The sequence below is a fragment of the Schistocerca serialis genome, chromosome 7, assembly GCF_023864345.2.
Source record: "Schistocerca serialis cubense isolate TAMUIC-IGC-003099 chromosome 7, iqSchSeri2.2, whole genome shotgun sequence".
Classification (NCBI taxonomy): Eukaryota; Metazoa; Arthropoda; class Insecta; order Orthoptera; family Acrididae; genus Schistocerca; species Schistocerca serialis.
In genome coordinates this window covers 592,058,106-592,083,194 of record NC_064644.1, presented here as the reverse complement: position 1 = coordinate 592,083,194, position 25,089 = coordinate 592,058,106, and the positions used below count along the sequence as shown (strand labels likewise).

The 25,089-nt window shown below is 43.2% G+C and overlaps 1 protein-coding gene across 1 annotated transcript in view; it reads right to left on the bottom strand.

Moving 5' to 3' along the window:
- Positions 1 to 25,089, bottom strand: part of LOC126413269 (myrosinase 1-like) — a 328,262-nt gene that overhangs the window by 264,692 nt on the left and 38,481 nt on the right. Inside the window, exons 3-5 of the mRNA XM_050083171.1 lie at positions 21,960 to 22,094; positions 14,153 to 14,275; positions 13,886 to 14,069 (exon numbers count right to left, since the gene is read on the bottom strand). Of these exons, the coding sequence (XP_049939128.1) occupies positions 13,886 to 14,069; positions 14,153 to 14,275; positions 21,960 to 22,094 (442 nt within the window). The remainder of the gene's footprint in view (positions 1 to 13,885; positions 14,070 to 14,152; positions 14,276 to 21,959; positions 22,095 to 25,089) is intronic.

Sequence of the window (25,089 nt, the reverse complement as noted above, 5' to 3'; positions counted from 1 at the left end):
GCCCTTCGTTGCACTCTTTCGATGTCCTCCGTCACTCCCACCTGGTAAGGATCCCATATCGCGCAGCAATATTCCAGCAGAGGACGGACAGGTGTAATGTAGGCTGTTTCTTTAGTGGGTTTGTCACGTCTTCTAAGTGTTCTGCCAATTAAGAGCAGTCTTTGTTTCGCCTTGCCCACAATATTATCTACGTGGTCTTTCCAATTTAAGTTGCTAGTAATTGTAATTCCTAGGTATTTAGTCGAATTGACAGCCCTTAGATTTGTGCGATTTATCGTATACCCAAAATTTATCAGATTTCTATTAGTACCAATGTGGATGACCTCGCACTTTTCTTTGTTTAATGCCAATTGCCACTTTTTGCACCAACAGAAATTCTCTCTAGATCATTTTGCGACTGGTCCCGGCGGAGGTTCGAGTTCTCCCTTGGTCATGGGTGTGTGTGTTTAAGTTAAGTAGTGTGTAAGCTTACTGACTGATGACCTTAGCAGTTAAGTCCCATAAGATTTCACACACACAGATCATTTTGTAATTGGAACTGATCGTCTGATGATTTTACTAGACGGTAAATTACAGCGTCATCTGCAAACAATCTAAGGCTGTTACGCAGATTATCACCTAGATCATTTATGTAAATGGGGAATAGCAGACGGCCTATGACACTACCTTGCGGAACGGCTGATATCACTTCTGTTCTACTCCATGCTTTCCCGTCTATCACTACGAACTGAACAATGTGAAACTAGTTCCAAGTGCTGCCTCTACTCTCTCTGGTAATGTTATCAGTATCCAAAAAAAGTTAGATGTTTCTGTTGCATAGTTGCATAGACCTATCCTGAACTTGGGCAGAGCCGCTTTGCTTTTCCATGGTGCGAGGCGACGCTCATCGTTCTGCTAATGGGAAGGCTGTCCTCTCAGACATGCGTAATACGTGAACACGAATATGTCGGTTGTTTTATGAATTACATACCTAACTTCGTCTTGAATGCAGCCTTAAATTCACATACGGCCATGATCCGTTATGTTGTCTAGTTCGGTTTTTGCGAGTCATCAGGGACTCGTTGCGCCAGTTTAATTTATAGTAGAGTTCTCTTGTATCCAGAAAACAAAGTATTAAAGGACTGAAGATCCTGCTCCATTTTCCATCGAATAATTATGTGATCAAAAATATCCGGACACCCCCAAAAACATTTTAAGTGCATTATCTCAGAACCATCTTGAGCAGTTAAACACCGACTCGTGGCGATAGCATATTAGACCTTCTGGTGACAAACAAACCCGAACTATTTGAAACAGTTAACGCAGAGCAGGGAATCAGCGATCATAAAGCGGTTACGGCATCGGTGATTTCAGCTGTAAATAGAAATATTAAAAAAAGGTAGGAAGATTTTTCTGTTTAGCAAAAATGGCAAAAAGCAGATTTCAGAGTACCTGACGGCTCAACACAAAAGTTTTGGCTCAAGTACAGATAGTGCTTAGGATCAGTGGACAAAGTTCAAAACCATCGTACAATATGCATTGGATGAGTATGTGGCAAGCAAGATCGTAAGAGATGGAAAAGAGCCACCGTGGTACAATAGCCGAGTTAAAAAAACTGCTGCGGAAGCAAAGGGAACTTCACAGCAAGCATAAACATAGCCAAAGCCTTGCAGACAAACAAAGATTACGCGAAGCGAAATGTAGTGTGAGGAGGGCTATGCGAAAGGCGTTCAATGAATTCGAAAGTAAAGTTCTATGTACTGACTTGGCAGAAAATCCTAAGAAATTTTGGTCTTATGTCAAAGCGATAGGTGGATCAAAACAAAATGTCCAGACACTCTGTGACCAAAATGGTACTGAAACAGAGGATGACAGACTAAAGGCCGAAATACTAAATGTCTTTTTCCAAAGCTGTTTCACAGAGGAAGACTGCACTGTAGTTTCCTCTCTAGATTGTCGCACAATGACAAAATGGTAGATTTCGAAATAGATGACAGAGGGATAGAGAAACAATTAAAATCGCTCAAAAGAGGAAAGGCCGCTGGACCTGATGGGATACCAGTTCGATTGTACACAGAGTACCGAAGGGACTTGCCCCCCTTCTTGCAGCGGTGTACCGTAGGTCTCTAGAAAAGATTTGAAAAGGGCACAGGTCATCCCCATTTTCAAGAAGGAACGTCGAACAGATATGCAGAACTATAGACCTATATCTCTAATGTCGATCAGTTATAGTATTTTGGAACACGTATTATGTTCGAGTATAATGACTTTCCTGGAGACTAGGAATCAACTCTGTAGGAATCAGCATGGGTTTCGAAAAAGATGATAGTGTGAAACCCAGCTCGCGCTATTCGTCCACGAGACTCAGAGGGCCATAGATACGGGTTCACAGGTAGATGCCGTGTTTCTTGACTTCCGCAATGCGTTTGATACAGTTCCCCACAGTCGTTTAATGAACAAAGTGAGAGCATATGGGCTATCAGACCAATTGTGTTATTGAAGAGTTCCTAGACAACAGAACGCAGCATGTCATTCTCAATGGAGAGAAGTCTTCCGAAGTAAGAGTGATTTAAGGTGTGCCACAGGTTAGTGTCGTAGGACCGTCGCTATTCACAGTATACATAAATGACCTTGTGCATAACATCGAAAGTTCACTGAGGCTTTTTGCGGATGATGCTGTTGTATATCGAGAGGTTGTAAGAATAGAAAATTGTACTGAAATGCAGGAGGATCTGCAACGAATTGACGCATGGTGCAGGGAATGGCAATTGAATCTCAGTGTAGACAAGTGTAATGTGCTGCGAATATGTAGAAAGAAAGATCCATTATCATTTAGCTACAATATAGCAGGTAAGCAACTGGAAGCAGTTAATTCCATAAATTAGCTGGGAGTAGGCATTAGGCCGGCCGCGGTGGTCTAGCGGATCTAGGCGCTCAGTCCGGAACCGCGCGACTGCTACGGTCGCAGGTTCGAATCCTGCCTCGAGCATGGGTGTGTGTGATGTCATTAGGTTAGTTAGGTTTAAGTAGTTCTAAGTTCTAGGGGACTGATGACCATAGATGTTAAGTCCCATAGTGCTCAGAGCCATTTGAGCCATTTGAGTAGGCAATAGGAGTGATTTAAAATGGAATGACCATATAAAATTAATCGTCCGTAATGCAGATGCCAGACTGAGATTCATTGGAAGAATCCTAAGGAAATGCAGTCCCAAACAAAGGAAGTAGGTTACAGTACACTTGTTCACCCACTGCTTGAATATTGCTCATCAGTGTGGGATTCATACCAGATAGGGTTGATAGAAGAGATAGAGAAGATCCAATGGAGAGCAGCGCGCTTCGTTACAGGATCATTTAATAATCGCGAAAGCGTTACGGAGATGACAGATAAACTCCAGTGAAAGACTCTGCAGGAGAGACGCTCAGTAACTCGGTACTGGCTTTTGTTGAAGTTTCGAGAACATACCTTCACCGAGGAGTCAAGCAGTATATTGCTCCCTCCTACGTATATCTCGCGAAGAGACCGTGAGGATAAAATCAGAGAGATTACAGCCCACACAGAGGCATACCGAAAACCTTTCTTTCCACGAACAAAACGATACTGGAATAGAAGCGAGAACCGATAGAGGTACTCAAGGTACCCTACGCAACACTCCGTCAGGTGGCATGCGGAGTATGGATGTAGATGTAGATGAACATACATCTTTCATATTAGGTGCACTGTGCTGCCGCCTTCTGCCAGTGCTCCATATCAGCGACCTGAGTAGCCATTAGACATCGTGAGAGAGAGGTATGGGGCGATCCGCGGAACTCACGGACTTCGGACGTGGTCAGGTGATTGGGTGTCACTTGTGTCATACGTCTGTACGCAAGATTTCCACACTCCTAAACATCTTTAGATCCACTGTTTCCGATGTGGTAGTGAAGTGGAAACGCGAAAGGACACGTACAGTACAAAGGCGTTTAGCCCGACCTCGTCTGTTGACTGACAGAGACCACCGACAGTTGAAGAGGGTCGTAATGAGTAATAGCCAGACATATATCCATACAATCACACAGGAATTCCAAACTGTACCAGGATCAACTGGAAGTACTATGACAGTTAGGCGGGAGGTAAGAAAACTTGGATATCATGGTCGAGCGGCTGCTAATAAGCCACACATCACGCCGGCAAGTGCCAAACGATGCCTCGCTTTGTGTAAGGAGCGTAGACATTGGACAGTGGAAAAATGTGTGGAATGGCGAATCACGGTACGCAATGTGGCGATCCGATGGCAGAGTGTGGGTATGGCGAATGCCCGGTGAACGTCATCTGCCAGCGTGTGTAGTGCCAACAGTAAAATTCGGAGGCTGTGATGTTATGGTGCGGTGGAGTTTTTCATGGAGGCGGTTTGTACCCCTTGTTATGCGTGGCACTATCACAGCATAGGCCTACATTTATGTTTTAAGCACCTTCTTGCTTTCTACTGTTGAAGAACAATTCGGAGATGGCGATTACATCTTTCAACACGAACGAGCACCTGTTCATAATGCACGGCCTGTGGCGGAGTGGTTACACGACATCCCTGTAATGGACCTGCCTGCACAGAGTCCTGACCTGACTACTACCGAACACCTTTGGGATGTTTTGGAACGTCGACTCCGTACCAGACCTCACCAACCGACATAGATACCTCTCCTCAGTGCAGCACTCGGTGAAGAATGGACTGCCATTCCCCAAGAAACCTTCCAATACCTGACTGAATGTACGCCTGCGAGAGTGGAAGCTGTCGCCACGACTAAGAGTGGGCCAACACCATATTCAATTGCAGCATTACCGATGGAGGGAGCGACGAACTTGTAAGTCATTTCCAGCCAGGTGTCTGGATACTTTTGAACACGTAGTGTATTTACGAGAGATGAATATGTGATCTGACGAGCGCCGGCGCACGGTGAAAAGGTAGCCCTGCTGTAGAGTGTGTTTGCTTTTGTGATCAGAGATCACGCGCCCTGCAGCGATAAGAGACGCATTACGTGTCGAATCATCGGGCATAACGTTGATAAAAAAAAACGATAACGTATTGTAGATATTAAGAGCTCTCCTAAAATGAAATAAATACTGGGAATTAGGGTGATAAGAGAAACGTTAATTACATTGAAAATACGTTAAGTCATGCGTAAATGAAGACAGCAAACCGTTGGAAAATTATATGATCAACTGAACGGATGATGAACACAATGTCACCTTGTCACTAATAAGACCATCTGTTCTTCAGAGACTGTATGAATGTAGTACTTGGGTGGTTTAAAACTATTCTCTTGGTGATAGGTGCGCGACGACATTTTCTGTACCATCATTATACGTTTTCTCAAACTAGTGACGTTAGTTAGAAAAATGAATCTGCGGTCATCAGCTTGTGCTTTCACCGTACACTAAATAGACTCTCAGAATGTGAGAAGATTAATTTCTTAGTGTTGCTGTTGTTTTATAATTGAGCCTTCAACTTACAACGATTAAGAAAATAATCATACTATCTGCATTTTGCGGACTGTGATATTATTGCTCTATGTTGAAGACCATAATAATGCTGTACAGTTCAGCATGAAATGTACGATATTTATCGAGCCTTGGAGGGGAAGTAACGCATTAGTGTTGTGAGTTCACGGAAGTGTGTACAAATAAAAGAAGTCCGTTTTTCCGATGAAAAAATAAACTACTGATGGAATCGACAGAGCTACGAATATCAACATTATCAAGGGCTGCACCCTGTCTTGAGGTCTATATGGAGGATATCTAGCCAGCGCTGTCTCGGTCTCCCGAGGGACCATTTGCTACCAGATTTGCTATTGCATCGTGGTCTGCTCGAAGTACGTGCCCCTACCACTCCGGACGGCTTTCCCTCATCTTCTCAACGACAGGTGCCACTGCATCCCACCTGCGTATTTCGTCATTGCCGACATTATCATAAAGTGTCAGGTCAAATGTCTACTGAAGCATTTTTGTTTCCATTACAGCTAGTCGGTATTCTGCTGTTTTTGTTGCGGGCCAACATTATGCATTGTGTATTGCAGCTTGGAGGATTACAGAGCAGCGTATTTTCGACTTGACTCGGTCTGTTGTATTATCTCCTTTTATGACCAAGATATAAAGATTCATACATAAAAAATATTCACACTAATTAACTACTAAAGTTACTCGCTGAGCAGCAATATGATGAATCATACTCCATGAGATATTCATTTTTTACCATTATTGCGTGGTTAACTCTCGATATATGAGTATCAGACTGGTTTTGTTTTCGTGAATGTAATTTTGAACCGAGTTCTGTCTGAAAAGATAACTGCTTTCTGTACTAAGCTGTACATAAAACTGGAAAAAACTGTAAGAAGGAAGTGAATGAAGAATTATACCACTGTTGTCCACGGAATTATTTGGATTCAAGAATGGACGGCCTGAGCGAGACATGTCATCGACAGTTCCTGTATCTCCTTCATGTCTGAACAACATGACGCATGGACACTTCCGTTGTTGACAGCCCTTCCTGGCACAAAGTAACAATGCAGACGCGATCGAACTGCGGTATTGACCGTCTAGGCATGGCTGAACTACCGACAACAAGAGCCGTGTACCTCTTTCCTGGTGGAATGACTGGAACTGATCGGCTGTCGGACCCCCTCCGTGTGATAGGCGCTGCTCATGTATGATAGTGTACATCTTAGAGCGTGTTTAGTGACCACTCTGAACAGTCAAAGGGGCTGTGTTTGTGATACAATACCCACAGTCAACGTCTATCGTCAGGAGTTCTGGGAACCTGGGTGACGCAAAACTATTTTTGATGTGTGTATTTCTGCGCGCCGCTACGAGAAGGACGATTTCGATGTCGCGAAATACATTTATCTGTGTGTAATCCACCGGCAATACTAATTTGTTTTTATTTCAAGAACATCGAGAAAAGAAACATTCGTTTCGACATTGGGAGTTGGTATCTTTACGAGGGCCGTCCAATAAGTAATGCAACACTTTTCTTCTGAAAGCAGGCTGGTTTTAGTCACGATTCCAATACACCATATTATTGCTCACTCTTTTGGCTACGAAAACCTATTTTTGACGTAATCTTGGCTCAATACATCGGCCTTAGGTCACCTTACTGGAAGGGCCTATATGTCCGCATGGTACCACTCTACTGGTGGACATCGGGAAGCGACGTCTTACTACATCAATAATCTCCCAAACATCCACGTACAGCTTTCCGCGCAGTTCGTCCTTCAGTGACCGAACAGATGGAAGTCTGAAGGTGCGAGAACCGGGTTGTAGCTTCAATGAGGAAGAACAGGCCAATGAAGTCTTGTGAGTTCCTCTCGGGCGCAGAGACTTGTCAGTACTACCAACAGAGACGTCCAGTTGGGTGGCGAGGTATTTCATTGTGATCTGTCAATCACCTCGAACGAGAGTATCCACACGTTCCAACATTGTAAGTGTCACAGCTGTGAGCTGCTGGTCAGTACGCGGGAGATCGGACAGGTTTGCTCGACGTTGTCGCGATGATGGCAGACGTCTCGCCCAACGATTCAACGTGCTTTCGATCACTGCCAGGACTGCGGGAACATTCTGCAAACGCCTACGAAGATCTGCGACGCTCTGGTTTCACGCGAAAAGAATCTCAATGACAGCTGTCTGCTTGGAACGCACCATCGTTACAGACGCTACATATGACGCCGCCAACTATCAGAACTTCATGAAACTGCAGTGGCTCAAACAGGACTATTCCACGATGTCGCGCAACAAATCCCCCTTTTTTCAACTGAATGTGGCCAGGAAGAAATATGTGTTACATTACTTACTGTCCCTCGTACATGCTCCCTCATATCTCTTGAGACAATAGTAATATCGTGGAGTCATTAAATACTGCTAGGATTTTAACGCTCTCCATATCATCCAGCAAGGGCTGAAGTGTTTCTGGTGCATTCATCAATGTTAATAGCATCCTCTGATATTGATAATCACCCCAGGGGACCAAAAATGATGTCTTCGGCTGCTCCTCTGGAACCCCCTAACTGATCGTATCCACCCCTTAAATCCACGGTAGAGAAGTACAAGCACTAGCCCACCTAGTGCTTGAAGAGTTGTGGAGGCATGAAATTTCACCGAAATCATCTTTTCAGAATGCACTCAAGTGATTGTTCACAGTTTAAGCCATGAATTGCTAATGCAGTTCGTGATTTCAGGTACGAGTGAGTTTAGTTTTCTTCTAATAAAGGATTTCCGTATTCACAGTGATCCAGGAAAGCGGTTACGTCTTTTTTCGAGTTATGTATCACAGTCTTATAGAACAGGTCATTATTTTCGACCTATGATGGCGACATGGTGCATATAGTTTTACATGAAACTACGGAGCATTTCTGCCCAGTTATTTTCTGACTGTGCCATAGGTACTTCTATTAGCTGGATGCGGTACAAGAGTGTCTGTACACAGGTCGTCAAAGTGGTCATCATTGACCACTATGTATCACCTGCTGTGTTACGACCATTGTCTGTTACTGGACTCCATGTTACTAAATCACTAAAACGGTGCACGTTTTCAAATGAAAGTTGCCTGTCTATTGGCTTCCAGGCACACCAAAAACTGGATTTTCAATATTTTATACATTTGACCAAATTTAAACATTTAAAATGCTGTCGTAATTTCCTCATTAAGAGATGTAATCAACCGCAAAGATCTGACACAATAAATCCCACATTAAATTTCGAAATTGTGTAAGTTACATGCCTTGAGGTAGCATGACTCGCGGAGCTCAAATCACCCGGACTATATTCATCCAGACGGCAGTTTTAATTGTCAAGGGGCATGAAAGGGAAGCAGTAGTTGAGAAGTAAAGTAAAGAAGTAAAGTGCCCTCCGCCACACACCGCTGGGTGGCTTGCGGGGTATAAATGTAGATGTAGAAGTAAGTGAGATAGGATTGCAGCCTGTACCAGATGTTATTCAATCTGTACACTGAGCTGGCTGTAAAGCAAATGGAAGAAAAATTTGGAGTAGGAATTAGGGGGAAGAAATAAAAAATTTGAAATTTGGCGATGACATTTTAAATCTGTCAGAGACAGCAAAGAACTTAAAGCAACTGAACGGAATGGACACTGCCTTGAAAGGAGGATATACAAGATGAACACCAACAAAATCGTAACAGGAATAATGGAATGTAGTCGAATTAAAGCAGATGATGCTGAGGGAATTAGATTAAAAGCGAGACACCTAAAACAATAGATGAGTTACGTTACTTGGGCAGCAAAATAACTGATGATGGGCGAAGTAGAGAGGATATAAATCGTAGTCTGGCAATGATAAGAAAAGCGTTTCCGAAGAAGAGAAATTTGTTAACATCGAATATAGATTTAAGAGTTAGGAAGCCTTTTCTGAAAGTGTTTAAAAGGAGTGGAGCAATGTATCCGGTTGAAACATGGACGATAAACAGTTTAGACAAGAAGAGAATAGAACCTTTTGAAATGAGGTGCTACATAGTAATGTTCAAGATTAGATCGGAGAGACAAGAAATTTGTGCGCAACAAGAAAGGATCTGTTGATAGGTCACATTCTGAGACATCAACGAATCAGTAATTTAGTATTGGGGAGAAGTGTGGGGGTAAAAATCGTAGAGAGAGAGAGCAAAAGAATATAGTAAGCAGATTCAGAAGGATGTAGTTTGCCATAGTTATTCGGAGATGAAGAGGCTTGCACAGGATAGAATAGCATGGAGAGCTGCATCAATCCAGTCTCTGGACTGAAGACGACAACAACAGTAACATATACAACCAGTATTTGAGAATGGGAGCACTTATAGATTTCCAACTCACTTTAAAACAATTTCAAAACTTTTAGAAAGTTTATCCCTCTAACAGAGTCTATAAAATAATGAAACGAGAAAAGTTTATTGCTTACTACACTTCCGCTGTTTATGCAATAAAATTGCAGCCTCAGACAGTACATTTTAATTTATTGCTTATTACCTACTAACTACTCGAAACACTTTTTACAAAAAGTATTCGCATAACCACTGAACGTACATCTAAAATCTTTTCTTGAAGCGCAGCTCAAATCACTCATCAGAGTTTGATAATAACAGCAGTTAGCTACATGCAACAAACTTTCAACAAAGTTTCAGGTATTTTCTAAGCTTTATGCATTTGATTATGTGGTGTCACCGCCAGACACCACACTTGCTAGGTGGTAGCCTTTAAATCGGCCGCGGTCCGTTAGTATACGTCGGACCCGCGTGTCGCCACTGTCAGTGATTGCAGAGCGAGCGCCGCCACACGGCAGGTCTAGAGAGACTTCCTAGCACTCGCCCCAGTTGTACAGCCGACTTTGCTAGCGATGGTTCACTGACAAATAAGCTCTCATTTGCCGAGACGATAGTTAGCATAGCCTTCAGCTACGTCATTTGCTACGACCTAGCAAGGCGCCATTATCAATTGCTATTTATCTTGTGATGCATGTACCGTCAGACCGATGTTCACCAATTATGGATTAAAGTTAAGTATTCCACAGCTACGTCCTATTTTTGCTAGTTCATTTCCGTGTCCTGTTCCAGACCTCACGCCAGCCTGCGTGAGCTTAAACGCGTGCCTTTCGGCTTCACCTCGTAGTGGCTTGGCTGTCTTGCCAAGTCACAACAGATTATTTCATTAGTTTATTGGCGAATAATTTGCAACCAATAAAAGCAACATAATTAGTGAAACTTCCTAGCTGGTTGGAACTGTGCGCCAGACCGGGATTCCAACTCGGAACCTTTGGCTTCTACGGTCAGATGCTGTACTGGCTGAGCTGCCCAAGCACTACTCGCGACCTATCCTCACAGCTTTAGTTCCGCCAGTACCTCATCTCCTACGTTCCGAAGTTCAGGTAAGTTCTTCTCCGAAATTTACAGGAAGAAGAAAAGATATTACGGCGACATGCATGGCTTAGCCACAAGCTGGTGGATGTTTAGAGCATGACATTTTCAGTCTGCAGCGGAGTGTTCGTTTATATGAAAGGTCGTGGCAGATTAAAACTCTGGTAGAGCACTTGTCCGCAAAAGACAAAGGTCTCGAGCTCGAGTCTCGTTCCGGCACACAGTTTTAACAGGCCAGGAAGTTTCGTTTCAGCGCACACTCCGCTACAGAGTAAAAATTTCATTCTAGAAATATAATTTGTGTCTGGCTCTTGAATAATACTTTATTTACATGCTTAAAGTCAAATATTGGACCAATTAATTAATTTGTTTAGTAATTAGACCTTTAAAATTCTTTTACACATTGGGAACCGATTCTTTAAAGAATCGCGGTAGAGTGCGAGGTTAGTGGTGAAGGTCTAAGACTACAACGTCGCTTTTTACTGCTGCTTCCGTTGCCTAGCTAACTGCGTACCATAGTGGAGTGCCAAATAACGTGACTCTTCTGCTAGTAAGGGATTATTTTATCCAATTTGCTTCGAGGACACCGCAGCTGTCTTCGTAAATTATACTGTTGGAAATACTGTAACCAGCCAGAAATTTTCTGAGATAATGTTATTGAATCGTCAGTAGTTTCGGGCCTGAACCCAGTGTCAGATCTTCAACATTCTTATGTAGCACCACATTTCAAATGTTTCTATTTTCTTCTTGTTCAAACTCTTTACTCCATACAAATACTTTCAGAAATGACTTCCTAACTCTTCAATCTACATTCTGAAACGCTTTTCTTGCACTTGTCAGTCTACATTTTACTGCTAGCTCAGTGTACAAATTGAATAACATGTTGTACAGCCTATAACCTTATCTCACTTACTTCTCAACTACTGCTTCGCTTTCATGCCCCCCTCGACACTTATAACTGCCGTCTAGATGAATATGCTCCAGGTGATTCGGGCGCGACAAGACATGCTGCCTCAAGGCATGTAACTTACACAACTTCTAACTTTAATATTTGACTTATTGTAGTAAACATTTAATGTAGATTATGCACTACGTGATGAAAAGTAGGTATCCGGACACCTGGCTGAAAAATGACTTACAAGTTCGTGGCGCACTCCATCGGTAATGCTGGAATTCAGTATGGTGTTGGCCCACCCTTAGCCTTGATGGCAGCGTCCACTGTCGCAGGCATACGTTCAATCAGGTACTGGAAGGTTTCTTGGGGAATGGTAGCCCATTCCTCACGGAGTGATGCACTGAGGAGAGGTATCGATGTCGGTCGGTGAGACCTGGCACAAAGTCGGCGTTCCAAAACATCCCAAAGGTGGTGTATAGTACAAATGTCTGGACTCTGTGCAGGCAAGTCCATTACAGTGACTTTGTAACCACTCCGCCACAGACCGTTCGTTATGAACAGGTGCTCGATCGTGTTTAAAGATGCAATCGCCATCCCCGAATGGCTCTTCAAGAGTGGGAACCGCGAACGTGCTTAAAATATCAATGTAGTCCTGTGCTGTGATAGTGCCACGCAAAACAACAAGGGGTGAAAGCCCTCTCTATGAAAAACACGACCACACCACAATACCAACGCCTCCAAAATTTTACTTTGGCACTACACACGCTGGTAGATGACGTTCACCGGGCATTCGCCATACCCACACCCTGGCATCGGATCGCCACATTGTGTATCGTGTTCGCCATTCCACACAACGTTTTTCCATTGTTCAGTCGTCCAATGTTTACGGTCCTTACACCAAGAGAGGCGTCGTTTGGCATTTACTGGCGTGATGTGTTACTTATGAGCAGCCGCTCGACCATGATATCCAAGTTTTCTCACCTCCCGCCTAAGTGTCATAGCACTTGCAGTGGATCCTGATACAGTTTGGAATTCCTGTGTTGTTGTATGGATAGATGTCTGCTTATTAGACATTACGACCCTCTTCAACTGTCTGTGTTCTCTGTCAGTCAACAGACGAGGTCGGGTTGTACGCTTTTGTGCTGTACGTGTCCTTTCACGTTTCCACTTCACAATCACATCATAAACAGTGGACCTAGGGATGTTTAGGAGTGTGGAAATCTTCGCGTACAGACGTTAGACACGAGTGACACCCGATCACCTGACCACGTCCGAAGTCCGTGAGTTCCATTTTGCTCTCTCAGGATGTCTAATGACTACTGACGTCGCTGATATGGAGTACCTAGCAGCAGGTGGCAGCACAATGCACCTAATATGAAAGACGTATGTTCATCTACATCTACATCTACATCTACATCTACATCTACTTCCATACTCCGCATGCCACCTGACGGTGTGTGGCGGAGGGTACCTTGAGTACCTCTATCGGTTCTCGCTTCTATTCCAGTCTATGCCTCTGTGTGGGCTGTAATCTCTCTGATTTTATCCTCATGGTCTCTTCACAAGATATACGTAGGAGGGAGCAATATACTGCTTGACTCCTCGGTGAAAGTATGTTCTTGAAACTTCAACAAAATCCGGTACCGAGTTACTGAGCGTCTTCCACTGGAGTACTATCATCTCCGTAACGCTTTCGCGATTACTAAATTTTCCTGTAACGAATCGCTCTGTTCTCCATTGGATCTTCTCTATCTCTTCCATCAACCGTATCTGGTACGAATCCCACACCGGTGAGCAGTAGTCAAGCAGCACAATGAACCTAATATGAAAGACATATGTTTTTGGGGGTGTCCGGACACTTTTGATCACACAGTGTATCTCTTAATAAGAAGATGATGACAGAGTCTTAAATGTTTAAATTTGGTCAATAATTCTTTGCACGTTTTACGTCTGTCTCTTCATGAATAGCCCCTCTTTACGTTTTATGAGACAGAGGTTCGATTTTCTTTTACAGTCCACTCTGTTCAGTGAACTAGTGGAAGAGTGACTACCCCATTTCAGTACACCTCACGAACGCGTATACATCCTTTCGATTTCTCACTGGTGACTTGTCCAGTGCTGAGATGAGGAGGACGGAGAGTATACTGACCGTTCTGCGCGGCCCTGTACTGCTCGTCGTAGAGCCTGTAGGCGCCCGCGTGCGCCCTGAGGACGGTGTGGGCGGCCAGGTAGTCGCCGATGCCGGACGCGTTCTGCGAGGGCGCTGCCACCCCCACCGACGAGTAGCCGCCGACGAACGAGGCCGGCTCGTTGAACGTGATCCACCAGCGCACCTGCCCCCACACGAGCCGCCGCCTCCGCTCACTGCACTCCCACCACACTGTACTGACTGCAGCGCGCTTTGCGTCACACTCACCCTGTCTCCAAATTCGTCGAACAGTAGCCGGGCGTACTCGACGAAGTAATCTGCGAGAATCGGGTTGGGCCAGCCGCCGATGTACTGCAGAGCTTGTGGCAAATCCCAGTGGTACATAGTCACCTGGACAGGCGGTCGGGTCGGTAATTAGTAATAGACTATTACGGCAGGCTACCGCCAGCGTGTACACATTTTAATACACTACTGGCCATTAAAATTGCTACACCAAGAAGAAATGCAGATGATATACGGGTATTCATTGGACACATATATTATACTAAAACTGACATGTGATTACATTTTCACGCAATTTGGGTGCATAGATCCTGAGAAATCAGTACCCAGAACAACCACCTTTAGTCGTAATAACAGCCTTGATACGCATGGGCATTGTCTCAGAGCTTGGATGGCGTGTACAGGTACTGCTGCCCATGCAGCTTCAACACGATACCACAGTTCATCGAGAGTAGTGACTGGTGTATTGTGACGAGCCAGTTGCTCGGCCACCATTGACCAGACGTTTTCAATTGGTGAGAGATCTGGAGAATGTGCTGGCCAGGGCAGCAGTCGAACATTTTCTCTATCCAGAAAGTTCTGTACAGGACCTGAAACATGTGGTCGTGCATTATCCTGCTGAAATGTAGGGCTTCGCAGGGATCGAATGACGGGTAGAGCCACGGGTCGTAACACATATGAAATGTAACGTCCACTGTTCAAAGTGCCGTCAATGCAAACAAGAGGTGACCGAGACGTGTAACCAATGGCACCCGATACCATCACGCCGGGCGATACGCCAGTATGGCGATGACGAATACACGCTTCCAATGTGCGTTCACCGCGATGTCGCCAAACACGGATGCGACCATCATGATGCTGTGAACAGAACCTCGATTCATCCGATAAAATGACGTTTTGCCATTCGTGCACCCAGGTTCGTCGTTGAGTACACCATCGCAGGCACTCCTGTCTGTGACGCAGCGTCCAAGGGTAACCGCAGCCATGGTCTCCGAGCTGATAGTCCATGCTGCTGCAAACGTCGTCGAACTGTTCGTGCAGATGGTAGTCGTCTTCCAAACGTCCCCGTCTGTTGACTCAGGGATCGAGACGTGGCTGCACGATCCATTACAACCATGCGGATAAGATGGCTGTCATCTCGACTGCTAGTGATACGAGGCCGTTGGGATCCAGCACGGCGTTCCGTATTACCCTCCTGAACCCACCGATTCCATATTCTGCTAACAGTCATTGGATCTCGACCAACGCGAGCAGCAATGTCGCGATACGGCAAATCGCAATCGCGATAGGCTACAATCCGACCTTTATCAAAGTCGGAAACGTGATGGTACGCATTTCTCCTCCTTACACGAGGCGTCACATCAACGCTTCACCAGGCAACGCTGGTCAACTGCTGTTTGTGTATGAGAAGTCGGTTGGAAACTTTCCTCATGTCAGCACGTTGTAGGTGTTGCCACCGGCGCCAGGCTTGTGTGAATGCTCTGAAAAGCTAATCATTTACATATCACAGCATCTTCTTCCTGTCGATTAAATTTCGCGTCTGTAGCACGTCATCTTCGTGGTGTAGCAATTTTAATGGCCAGTAGTGTACTTCGTTTTGTGATATCTAGCACGTTTGTCATAAAATAGTGCAACGACTAAGAGTGAATTAGGACAGAAAGAAAGCCAGTAGTCTGTGTTAGGGGCGGGAAAAACCGACCGGTAAAAACGGACAACGGTATTTAGTCCTGAATAATCCGTATTTCTCGGTATTTCCTTGCTCTCGGTTATAACAAGCTTTCTATTTTTTAGTAATAATCGAGAAAAAACCGAAATATCAATCAGCTGTAGCAGCTGTGCTAAAATTTTTCGTTTGAAAACAATTAAAAAAAGGCGTAATTTTCATTCGTAAAATTTACATTGTTTACAAATATTCCGTTATTATAGAAATTGGGAAAAGCGGATCAGAGGTATTTTAATATCGATGCCGATAGAAATGAGCAACAAACACATGACATAAGAATAGGTACGGCTTTGCTGGGACCACAATGTCCCTATTGCCGCGTGTCGTGGCTGAAGGTACGCGAGCGCTTGCAGTGCGCAGGGCTTGCTCCCACATGGTCTAAACGGCAGTTCCTCGCCGTCGTCGCTGGACATCCGTTGTATTGCAGAATGGTACCAACCCTAGCCTGAAAATACTTTTACAATGTGACGTGGCAATGAAGAACAATGCTTAATTTATTTCAAAAGATTAAAGACTTGTCTGCCAATTCTATGAAATAATACAATTGAAAGGAAATTATGCTAATAGTAATAAATTAAAAATTTAACAACAATTCATTAATATTACACAATAAAAACAGAAAGTAGCCGCTCTGCCGCCTCTGTCTACTTAATATGCCTTTGTCTGCTTGTGCTCGTGTCAAAATATCGACGTCACCCAGCTGTGTTCCTATATGTTATTTGAATATTTATGACCAGGTTTAACCTTAACGAGCTATCTCAAGTGGTTCATTAAGTAGTGAAACAATATAATTTTCAGGACCAATGATAGTGAAACGAGATTTGCTATGGGTTTTAACAACAACATAAATGAAAAAATTACACGTTTATTCTTATATCGAGGAAGTACAGTATTTCTTGATAAGATATTGACCTGATTCATCCTCAGTTCCTTACTTAATAAACCACCGCTTCAGCAAGTTTAAGCCGCAGAAAAAAATATCATGTTTCAGTACTACCTGCTCCTTATTAAAAAGACACTAGGCTCCCAGATTACTCTGAAACTGCACAAAAGGAACGATTTATCTTGGCCTCCCTTGTTACCCTTCCCTCTTTCCGAAAAGCGTCACCAGTGGCGATTTCTGACTAAAAAAGTTTAACAGCTGAGATGAAAATAAATCACTAGTTCTGTTGCACTGCAGGGAAATCCCGTAACGCAGCATACGTTTAATGATAAACCGCTGGGGCTGAAATTTAAGAAAGGAAAGATTTATGCCCCTCAGTTATATTTGACGCACGAAAAAGTACAGCAAATAGCGAACCATCTTTCCACTCCTATCCCTGTACAAAGTGAGACAGTGAATTTTCTTACTAAATATATCTTCTGATTCATCAGTGATATTCACTTTGGGTCTTTGACGAATAGATGGCAATGTTCTCAAAGTCACCAGTGTATTCACACCTTCAATGTTACGAAGCTGAGTTCTACTCTGCAGCAAAAAAGCCTTATTGTTCTATTAGAAATAGGAAATCTTTGTATCTATGGATAACAATGTTACAAAACATGATAGTCATTACTTTACGAACCGCTTGAGGCTACTCATTACAGTTTAAATAGATTATAAATATGTATAATTTATCTTTACCACATTAAAAGATAATTATGGTGGACAGGTTCACCACCACTTCACTCAAAATAGAATAGGAACAGAAATAACGTACACTATTTACTGCGGAATATTTTCACATTTCTCAGATGAAAAACAAGGAGAAAATCCTCTGGTAACCTTCCACTCCAATCATTCACTGTTAAAAATACAGGGGCTACACGATTCCGCCCAAAATTGCAACAAAGTTGACGATTTATTTTTATCTGAATTGCTAACAAATTCTCATTTGAGGAAACGCTGTCAGTTATGAGGAATGGCTAAATTTCTTATGTTGGGAGTTTTGCTTTTGATTATTTTGCCAAAACACAGTATAAACTAAAAAACTCACCTTGCAATAGGTACTGCGACAGAATCTTGAAACACAGTGTCTTATTAAACAAGCAATAGACGACCAAAGAGGTCAATAGCTTAAGGGAAATCTCATTTTGATGATTAGCTGTAACACAATTTAAGGAATTTCACTTTTATTTTCTCTTTTCACTAGCTGTTAACGACTTTTTTTTAAAAATTACAGCACTTGATTGAAAGAAACTTAAATAACTGTATCTTCGCCTATATCGACGTGGGTAAGAACGTTATGTCTGTTAACTACATGGCAAAATACTCTCCTCATTGTGTGCTATCATTTGCCCAAATATCGTTTCCATATATCGACCAGTTTAAGAGATATGAGGTATTTTATGAATATTTCATGCAGTCGGAAGTGAAAATGCTACATAAACTCAATTTTCTCGATATTGGAGACAGAGACCTCGTTCAAAGTCCAAAGAAAAATTTAGAATCTTAGCTAAATTTTATTCACAGCAGCATGTGTTGTAATATGCACCAAACGCAAAATCGCAAAATCATAGCAACCTGTATTTTTCATTGCAAACTTTTTCTAACTTCGTCCAGCGTCTTACCTAAATGAGAGTATCACGATAAGTATGACCATTAGCGAGACGATGGGCACTTCACCACAAACCCGTTGTATAAAGCTGTATGAAACTTCCTGGCAGATTAAAACTGTTGTGTCTAGACAAGACAGTCTAGACACAATGAGAGGAAGCCGAAAGGCACGCGCTTAAACTCACGCAGGCTGGCGTGAGGTCTGAAACAGGATACGTAATGAATGCTATAAAGAAAAGTACGTAGCTTCTGGAATACTTAACTTTAATCCATAATTGTAGAACATCGCTCTTGATGATACATGCTTCATAATATTAATTAGCAATTGAATACAGCGCCTTGCTAGGTCGTAGCAAATGTAGCTGACGGCTAGGCTAACTATCGTCTCGGCAATTGAGAGCGTAATTGTCAGTGATCCCCTTCTGGCAAAGTCGTCTGTACAACTGGGGCGAGTGCTAGTACGTCTCTCTAGACCTGCCGTGTGGTGGCGCTCGGTCTGCGATCACTGACAGTGGCGACACGCGGGTCCGACTTATACTACCGGACCGCGGCCGATTTAAAAGCTACCACCTAGCAAGTGTGGTGTCTGGCGGTGACACCACAAAAACTGTGTGCCGGACCGAGACTCGAACTCGGGACCTTTGCCTTTCGCGGGCAAAGGCGAAAGGCAAAGGTCCCGAGTTCGAGTCTCGGTCCGGCACACAGTTTTAATCTGCCAGGAAGTTTCATATCAGCGCACACTCCACTGCAGAGTGAAAATCTCATTCTATAAAGCTGTATGCCGGACAAGGTGGCCGAGCGGTACTAGGCGCTACAGTCTGGAACTGCGCGACCGCTACGGTCGCAGGTTCGGATCCTGCCTCGGACATGGATGTGTGTGATGTCCTTAGGTTAGTTAGGTTTCAGTAGTTCTAAGTTCTAGGGGACTGACGACCTCAGAAGTTAAGTCTCATAGTGCTCAGAGCCATTTGAACCATATAAAGCTATATGTATCACAAAAAATCTTTTTTAACCACTTAGTTTCTGTGAAATCGTTTGAGAAATATGGCAGCGCGTGCGCTTCAGTTCTGTCAGCACAGCATATCGCCAATCGGCGCGCCAAAAGCGGGCAAAGAATGTCTCGCAGATTCCGGCTCGGTTCGGCCACCCAGCTGCCGTTGCGTGCCTGTTCGTTTCATAACAAGTGGATATTTCCCACGCTAGGTAAAGCAGCCTCGCACCGGGCCTCCCTGCACAGGTAGCCCGCTTTCTTTCCGTGTGCAGCCCAACACGTGACATCACAGCGTGTCGACGATGTACGGTTGCGCTGTTACAGCTCCATGGACTTGAAGTCGTACCCGATATCTCACCACACCGTGACAACAGGAGTAAAACCGCTGTGTCTCTCCATAGCATTGTAAGTATACGACCTCTCCCAAGGTCATTTGCGGTTGTGCAGAACCACAATTCATTGCTGAACACAATGCGGTGACATTCGTCAGCATCGCACAGAAACACTCCAGATGCAGCCGTTCGTGTTGTGATGTTAAACGGCGCCCTGCTCGTAGGTCAGGAATCCCTTCGCGTGGCTGCTGCTGGACCCTGACGAATAGTGCGGGATGCTGCAGGGAGACCATTACTAGTTCTCAGGTGGGTGGCACAGGTGTGAAGAGGTTACAATATGCTCGATGCACAATCCGGCGATCCTCCGTTGTAGTGGTCAGACGTGGTCAACCGGAACCTAGATGACAAGTATGCCTGCCCTAATGTTTTGACAAGCAATCCAGCATCAGGCTATTGCCACTCCCAAATGCCTCACAGAACAGGATATTCCATCGCTGGACCTATCGGCCAAATGGAGGCCCACAAGGAGGTCCCATTGAAACACTGTAAGGTTCTGACAACGCTGTCTCACACGAGTAGGCGGTACTTCTGTTGTCCTTCACAGCGTTCATTCAACGTCTGATGCTGTGAGCGCCCCTTACGTGCCCTACCAGGACTGGTATCATAACTAAACACGAGCAAACTAGTACACTGTACTGGCAGTTCTACCTGTTACCGAGAATTCCAACTCTAATCATTTACAATCCCACCGATGGTATGTACCTGTACGAAGGGAAAGTTTGCAATGAAAAATACAGGTTGCTATGACTGGCGTTCAATTATGTGCTCAGCTTTTTTCAGTGCGCCTGTGAATTTGAAATGAAAGGGGAGCATTTATCACTTTCAAAAACAAACAGATAGGCCTGGAATAGCATAATTTGACGTGTGGCTAAGTAGTTACTTGGCTAACACACAGTATTCTAGTGGTATCAGACCCAATGAGAGTTTTACATCAGTATTTGCTCTACAGTAGAAGGAGACATGACGATATACGGCTTTTGACCCTCAGACTGCAAACTGCCCGCCAGTTTCTGAATTATTTGTAGGCACTTCTTCGTGAAGTACATAGATATTGGATAGTTTTGTCTGTCTTATATGGATGTTCATCTAGGCGGACACTTTGGGCAACTGTGTTCTTGATGAAATATTTCTCACGTTATTCTTACTTCATGAACCATTTTAGATGCAACAGAAAATTCAAAATGAAATACGTCACATTACAGCATAGCATCAGCTTATTCAAGTTTTTTATTCCTAATCAATGGCACAATTTTCGCAGAAATTATGTAGAACGAGTCAATTTAAAGGGTAAGTACGTCTCATTCGTTTGTCTGTTTGGTATATGCACTCCCCTCACTGACATCACTAAATAGCACCGCAGCATAAACTCCATGAAAATAAACGTATTAATCTTTCATACTACTCATGTCACTAACGAAGCGTACTTAAATTTGACGACAAAAGTGAACATAATTGTCTTCTATACTACTAATGCTGTTGGTTTTGGAGTCTTGTCTATAAAATAGAAGAATTTTTTCGGAAGAAACGGTTTTTAAGCTATATTTAATTTTTTCTTTCCTTCCTGTTAGACAATATCAGTTGTTGGGTATATGATCAAAGATTTTTGTGGTTGTACACTATGATGAACATATTTCTGAGTCATTGACAAGCTTAGTCAAGAGTAAATGTGGGTCATACGCTGTTCTAGTATTGTAGCTGTGGATACTAGTACTGTTAAATTGAAGTGGAGTACTTCTAATGAATTTCAAAAGCGAAGATTTCTGTCATAGTGCGTTTATAACGCTTAGATTCCAGGACAGGCAACTACATCATAACTATGGGTCAACCACTTTTCTACAATAAATACTTTCCTTTTAAGTCAAGGGTTGTCCAAGAAAATATACCGTTACACAACCAAAAACATTTCACTAATTTCCTCCGTACACTGAATCAATTACTTGTGTTACATCACTATTGCTTTTTATTGTATTTGCTGTAGATATCTGAAAACACAGCGGGATTTTTTTGTTTTCAAAAATTACGGGAGCGTGCATTCTCTGAGAGTGACTTAATCATGTCGTGAAAAACAATTAACCATGTTTTGATGTTGTCTCTCCAGCCAGATGGAGCAATTGTGAGTAAAGTTCGCTGCAAGATACTTTATTACTTACCATAGGCTGAATTCCGTTCGCGAGCAGCTCGTTGATGAGGTTGTTGTAGTAGTCGATGCCCGGCTGGTTGATGACGTCGAGGTCCCCGGTGGGCAGGATGCGCGCCCACGAGATGGAGAACCGGTACACGTCCACCTATTGCGGGTAGGTTCAGCTACTCAGCACCCACTCACACGTATCGAAAGTACTTTATGGTTACCATAAATGCTAAGGAGGTTTAGAAAATGCTGTTTGCAGACCGGGAAATAACTGTGAGACTGAAAATTAATGCACAGGTGCAGGTCGCGAATTATTTGGTCTATTTGAGTAGTTTCGATGATCAGGCGCGAGATAAGTGTCACATCCAACTCAGACCATTTCGTTTTAATTATGGTACCGAACGGAGTTTTAAATCTCTGACGTGGTGTCATTAGGATAATGAACATCTAACGATAGTGTCTGACGGTAGGAAATACCTAAACTCAGCAAGAAGAAACCTGTGGCGTTTATCTGTGCATTACTTACATTTGTCGCTGTGTCCCCTCCATGAGATGCCAGCGTTTGCCAAGAACTGGAAAATGTAAACTTGTGTGTATCGTTCCTTGAAATAAACAGGGCATCACAAGGCTAAAATACACTGCCTGAAAAAACAGAGTGAAGCACACAGAATGGAATGAACGAATGGAACGAAACGTTGTGGGTTGAAGGGTATGTCACGTTATTAAAGCGATTAAAAACGCGCGTCAAATTTACAAGGAACATAGTATGATCATGACGTAGGTATGGATCTGGCACGGGTAAATATACTGATTCACTTGGTAAGGGTGTCATGAGTACTAAGGAATGACGAAATATGCTTGAAGTTCTCTTAGGCTATACATGCAGCAACAATGAATAGCTCAGGAGTCAGGAGGCAGTACAGTTAAAGAGGAATGGACATCTCTAAAAAGGGCGATCACAGAAGTTGGAAAGAAAAATACAGGCACAAAGAAGGTGACTGCAAAGAAACCATGTGTAACAGAAGAAATACTTCACTTGGTCGATGAAAGAATAAAGTACAAAAAGTTCAGAGATATTCAGGAATACAGAAATACAAGTCGCTGAGGAATGAAATAAACAGGAAGTGCAGGAAATCTAAGACGAAACGGCTGCATGAAAAATGTAAAGAAATCGAAACAGAAAAATCACTGTTGGAAGGACTGGCTCAGCAAATAGGAAAGTCAAAACAACCTTCGGTGAAATGAAAAGCAAGGTAGCTAACAGTAAGAATGAAACGGTAATTTCACTGTTAAATGCAGAGGAGAAAGAGGATGGGTGGAAAGATTACATTGAAGCTCTCTGTGACGGGCAATATTTGTCTGATTTGATAGAAGATAACACAGGAGTTGAATCTGAAGTTAGAGGATCCAGTATTAGAATCTGAATTTAGAAGAACCTTGGAGGAATTAAGATCAAATAACGGAGAAAAGATAGAAACATTCCATCAGAATTTCTAAAATCACTGTGGGAAGTGGCAACAAAACGACTACTCAAGTTGGTGGGTAGAATGTATGAGTTTGGCGACATACCATCTGACCTTCGGAAAAATATTACCCACACAATTCCGAAGACTGCAAGAGCTGACAAGTTTGCTGACAAGAATAATATACAGACGAATGAAAGAGAAAATTGAGGATGTATTAGATGAAGATCAGTTTGGCTTTAGGAAAAGTAAAGGCACCTAAGACAAATAAAAACACGTTCATAGGATTTGTTGCCCTGGATAAAGCGTTCGACAATGTAATATGGTGAAAGATGTGCGAAATTCTGAGAAAAATATTGATAAGCTATAGGGAGAGACGGATAATATACAATACTCACAAGAGCCAAGAGGGAATAACAAGAGTGGTCAACCAAGAACGCAGTGCTCGGATTAAAAAGGGTGTATGACAGGGATATGATCTTTCCGCTTCTGCTATTCAATCCGTACATCGAAGAAGCAATGATGGAAATAAAAGAAAGGATCAGGAGTGGAATTAAAATTGAATGTGAAAGGATATCAGTGATACGATTCTCTGATGACGTTGCTGTCCTGAGTGATAGTGAAGAAGAATTACATGATCTGGTGAGTGGAACGAACATTCTAAGAGTGCAAAGTATTGAGTAAATCTAAGAAAGATGAAAGGAGTAGAAATGAGAACAGTGAGTATGTTATCAGGATTGCTGGTCGCCAGGTAGATGAAGTTATGGAATTCTTCTACCTAGGCAGCAAAGTAACCAATGACGGAGCAAGGACATCAAAAGCAGACTAGCAATGGCAAAAACGGCATTCCTGGCCAAGAGAAGTGTACTAGTATCAAACACAGGCCTTAATTTCAGGAATAGATTTTTGAGAATGTACGTTTAGAGCACAGAAGTGTATGGTAATGAAACATGGACTGTGGGAAAACCGAGAATGGAAGCATTTGGGATGTGGTGTTACAAACGAATGTTGAAAATTAGGTGGACTGATAAGGTGAGGAATGAGGAGGTTCTGCGCAGAATCGGAGGGAAAAAGGAATATGTGGAGTACACTAACAAGGAGAATGGACAGGACATCTGCTAAGGCATCAGGAAATGACTTGCGTACTACTAGAGGGAGCTGTAGAGGGCAAAAACTGTAGAGGAAGACAGAGATTGAAATACGTTCAGCAAATAATTGAGGACGTAGGCTGCAGGTGCTACTCAGAGATGAAGAGGTTGGCGCAGGAGAGGAATTCTTAGCGGGCCACGTGAAACTGGTCAGAATACTGATGAATAAAAAAAAAAAAAATAAAGAAAGAAAGAAAGAAAGAAAGAAAGTTATATCCTCTCCTGAGGGCAGATGGCCCACAGCTTCGTAACTAGTCCTTGAAATCGTGGATACTGAATCGCGACAGAGTTGACACCCGAACTGGTGCACACATTTTTTATTGGTGACTGATATGGGATGTATTGCTGACCACGTGTCTGACTTAACATCACGCATTAGTTCATAGAATACGTGCCATGTGTAGACGAGGTTTGACCTGCTGTAAAACGGCACCACGATACCGTCGCGTGAGAGGTAAACACGAGGACGAAGGATGTCTCTGACATCAGAGCTGCCTCTGTCAGTACCAGCTGTGTCGTGAAGTCATACCTCACAGTTCGC